The sequence below is a fragment of the Pezoporus occidentalis genome, unplaced genomic scaffold, assembly GCF_034315485.1.
Source record: "Pezoporus occidentalis ecotype Australia unplaced genomic scaffold, CSIRO_AGI_Poc_V1 ctg3361, whole genome shotgun sequence".
Classification (NCBI taxonomy): domain Eukaryota; kingdom Metazoa; phylum Chordata; class Aves; order Psittaciformes; family Psittacidae; genus Pezoporus; species Pezoporus occidentalis.
The window spans coordinates 1-4,458 of record NW_026915336.1 but is presented as its reverse complement, the minus strand read 5'-3'; the positions used below and the strand labels follow the sequence as shown (position 1 = coordinate 4,458).

At 63.3% G+C, this 4,458-nt stretch overlaps 1 protein-coding gene across 1 annotated transcript; it reads left to right on the top strand.

Annotated features, from left to right (window-relative positions):
* Positions 1–1,236: 1,236 nt before the first annotated feature.
* Positions 1,237–4,185, top strand: LOC134169140 (calmodulin-regulated spectrin-associated protein 3-like; the record flags this gene model as incomplete). Its single annotated transcript, XM_062629392.1, has 2 exons — positions 1,237–1,329; positions 3,956–4,185. Coding segments are annotated over exons 1-2 (271 nt in total), but the record flags the coding sequence as incomplete, so codon positions are not given.
* Positions 4,186–4,458: the final 273 nt, after the last annotated feature.

The following is a 4,458-nucleotide window of genomic DNA, read 5'->3' as shown; positions in this document are numbered from 1 at the left end:
GATGGGTGATGGATGGATGATGGAGGTTGGTGCCATTGGGGACAATGGAGGCGATGGGATTGTGATGGGGATGATGGGTGTGAAGGAACTGGGTGCTGTGGATCGATGGGTGCTGTGGGTCGATGGGTGCTGTGGGCCAGTGGGTGCTGTGGGTCGATGGGTGCTGTGGGTCGTGTGCTGTGGGTCACTGGGTGCTGTGGGTCAGTGGGTGCTGTGGTCAATGGGTGCTGTGGTCGATGGGTGCTGTGGTCGAAGGGTGCTGTGGGTCAATGGGTGCTGTGGTCACAGGGTGCTGTGGGTCACTGGGTGCTGTGGGTCAATGGGTGCTGTGGTCCATGGGTGCTGTGGCTCCATGGGTGCTGTGGGTCAATGGGTGCTGTGGTCAATGGGTGCTGCGGGTCAATGGGTGCTGTGGGTCACTGGGTGCTGTGGGTCGTGTGCTGTGGGTCACTGGGTGCTGTGGGTCACTGGGTGCTGTGGGTCAGTGGGTGCTGTGGTCAATGGGTGCTGTGGTCGATGGGTGCTGTGGTCGATGGGTGCTGCGGGTCGATGGGTGCTGTGGGTCACTGGGTGCTGTGGTCACTGGGTGCTGTGGGTCGATGGGTGCTGTGGGTCGAAGGGTGCTGTGGGTCGTGTGCTGTGGGTCACTGGGTGCTGTGGTCACTGGGTGCTGTGGGTGCTGTGGTCAATGGGTGCTGTGGGTCAATGGGTGCTGTGGTCAATGGGTGCTGCGGGTCGATGGGTGCTGTGGGCCAGTGGGTGCTGTGGGTCAATGGGTGCTGTGGTCACTGGGTGCTGTCGTCACTGGGTGCTGTGGTCACTGGGTGCTGTGGGTCACTGGGTGCTGTGGGTCACTGGGTGCTGTGGGTCACTGGGTGCTGTGGTCACTGGGTGCTGTGGTCAGTGGGTGCTGTGGTCAATGGGTGCTGTGGGTCACTGGGTGCTGTGGGTCAGTGGGTGCTGTGGTCGATGGGTGCTGTGGGTCGATGGGTGCTGTGGGTCGATGGGTGCTGCGGGTCGATGGGTGCTGTGGGCCAGTGGGTGCTGCGGGTCACTGGGTGCTGTGGTCAATGGGTGCTGTGGCTCGATGGGTGCTGTGGGTCACTGGGTGCTGTGGTCAATGGGTGCTGTGGGTCCCGTGGGTCCTGGCTCAGGTCTGTGTCTCTCAGGGTGCCCCGGGTCAGGGGTGCTGCGGGTCGAGGTGCTGGGGGTCACTGGGTGCTGGGTCACTTTGGGGCCTCAGCACCCATTGGAGCCCCTGGACCAGAGCCGGCACCGGAGGCACTGGATGGGGACAGCGCAGGAGCCCCCCGGGGACAGCGGGGACAGGTGAGGACGCAGCCAATGTGGGGCAGCCAATGTGGGGCAGCCAATGTGGGACACCCAATGTGGGGCAGCCAATGTGGGGCAGCCACCATGGGGACACCAATAATGGGGCACCCAATGTGGGGCACCCAATGTGGGAACACCAATAATGGGGCAGCCAATATGGAGCAGCCAATGTGGGGACACCCAACATGGGGCACCCAATGTGGGGCAGCCAATGTGGGACACCCACCATGGGGACACCAATAATGGGGCACCCAATGTGGGGCAGCCAATGTGGGGACACCCAATGTGGGGCAGCCAATGTGGGGCAGCCAATGTGGGAACACCAATAATGGGGCACCCAATGTGGGGCACCCAATGTGGGGACACCCAATGTGGGGCAGCCAATGTGGGGCACCCACCATGGGGACACCCAATGTGGGGCAGCCAATGTGGGGACACCCAATGTGGGGCAGCCAATGTGGGGCAGCCAATGTGGGAACACCAATAATGGGGCAGCCAATGTGGGGCAGCCAATGTGGGACACCCAATGTGGGGCAGCCAATGTGGGACACCCAAATTAAGGCACCCACCATGGGGCACCCAATATGGGGGCACCCAACATGGGAACAACCAAGATGGGACACCCAACATAGGGCAGCCACCATGGGGACACCAATAATGCAGCAGCCAATGTGGGGACGCCAATGTGGGGCAGCCAATGTGGGGACACCCAACATGGGGCACCCAACATGGGGCACCCAATGTGGGACACCCAATGTGGGGTCCCCCCCATGGAGCCACCCAATGTAGACCACCCACCATAGGGCACCCAATAATGGGGTCACCCAATGGGGCCACCCAATAGGGGGGACCCCCAATGTGGGGCACCCAATATGGGGGACACCAATAATGGGGCCCCCCCCAATGTGAGCCACCCAATGTAGACCACCCAACATGGGGCACCCATTGGGGCCCTCCCCATGGGGCCACCCAATAGGGGGGACCCCCAATGTAGAACACCCAACATAGGGCACCCATTGGGGCACCCAACATAGGGCACCCATTGGATGTCCCCCCCCATGGAGCCACCCAATGTAGACCACCCAACATAGGGCACCCATTGGATGTCCCCCCCCATGGAGCCACCCAATGTAGACCACCCAACATAGGGCACCCATTGGGGCCCTTCCCATGGGGCCACCCAATAGGGGGGACCCCCAATGTAGAACACCCAACATAGGGCACCCATTGGATGTCCCCCCCCATGGAGCCACCCAATGTAGACCACCCAAAATAGGGCACCCATTGGGGGAGCCACCCAACAGGGGGGACCCCAATGTAGACCACCCAACATAGGGCACCCATTGGATGTCCCCCCCCATGGAACCACCCAATAGGGGGGACACCCAACATAGGGCACCCATTGGATGTCCCCCCCCCATGGAGCCACCCAATGTAGACCACCCAACATAGGGCACCCATTGGATGTCCCCCCCCATGGAACCACCCAATAGGGGGGACACCCAACATAGGGCACCCATTGGATGTCCCCCCCCATGGAGCCACCCAATAGGGGGGACCCCCAATGTAGGAGCACCCACCATGGGGACACGCAATAGGGGGGACCTCCAATGTAGAACACCCAACATAGGGCACCCATTGGATGTCCCCCACCCCATGGAGCCACCCAATGTAGACCACCCAACATAGGGCACCCATTGGGTGTCCCCCCACCATGGAGCCACCCAATGTAGGGCACCCAACATAGGGCACCCATTGGATGTCCCCCCCCATGGAGCCACCCAATGTAGACCACCCAACATAGGGCACCCATTGGATGTCCCCCCCCATGGAGCCACCCAATGTAGGGCACCCAACATAGGGCACCCATTGGGGCCCTCCCCATGGGGCCACCCAATAGGGGGGACCCCCAGTGTAGGAGCACCCACCATGGAGCCACCCAATGTAGGGCACCCAATAGGGGGGACACCCAACATAGGGCACCCATTGGGTGTCCCCCCACCATGGAGCCACCCAATGTAGACCACCCAACATGGGGCACCCATTGGGGCCCTCCCCATGGGGCCATGGGGACACCCAATGTAGGGCACCCAACATAGGGCACCCATTGGGGCACCCAACATAGGGCACCCATGGGATGTCCCCCCCCATGGAGCCACCCAATGTAGACCACCCAACATAGGGCACCCATTGGATGTCCCCCCCCCCCATGGAGCCACCCAATAGGGGGGACCCCAATGTAGAACACCCAACATAGGGCACCCATTGCATCCCCCCCCATGGAGCCACCCAATGGGGGGACCCCCAGTAGGGCACCCATTGCATGGAGCCACCCAATGTAGGGCACCCAATAGGGGGGACACCCAACATAGGGCACCCATTGGGTGTCCCCCCCCATGGAGCCACCCAATGTAGACCACCCAAAATAGGGCACCCATTGTGTCCCCCCCCCATGGAGCCACCCAACAGGGGGGACCCCAATGTAGACCACCCAACATAGGGCACCCATTGGATGTCCCCCCCCACGGAACCACCCAATGTAGGGCACCCAATCGGGAGGGCACCCATTGGGTGCCCCCCCCAATCCAACCCCCACCCCCCCCCCCATTTGGGTGCCCCCCAGGCCGGCGTCGCCGCCCCCCGGGTGCCGCCGGGGGGGGTTCACGCGCCAGGAGCAGGAGCGGCGCCATCAGCTCAAGCTCATGGAGGAGCTCGAGAAGGTTCTGAGGCCCCCCCGGGCCCCCCCCCGCCCCCCACCGAGGGGGACCCCCAGAGCCCCCCCCCAAGGCCGAGGGCCCGGAGCCCGCAGCCGGGATGACTCTGCCCTGGGCAGCGGCCCCAAGGGACTGCTCGGTATGGGGGAGGGGTGGGCGGGGGGGGGGGGGGGGGATGGGGGGCGGGATATGGGGGGGATGGGGTGTGGGGGATGGGGGATGGGATATTGGGGATGGGGGATGGGATATGGGGGGATGGGATATGGGGGGGATGGGATGTGGGGGATGGGGGATGGGATATGGGGGATGGGATGTGGGGGATGGGGGATGGGATATTGGGGGATGGGAGATGGGATATGGGGGGTGGGATATGGGGATGACATATGGGGGGGGGATGGGATGTGGGGGATGG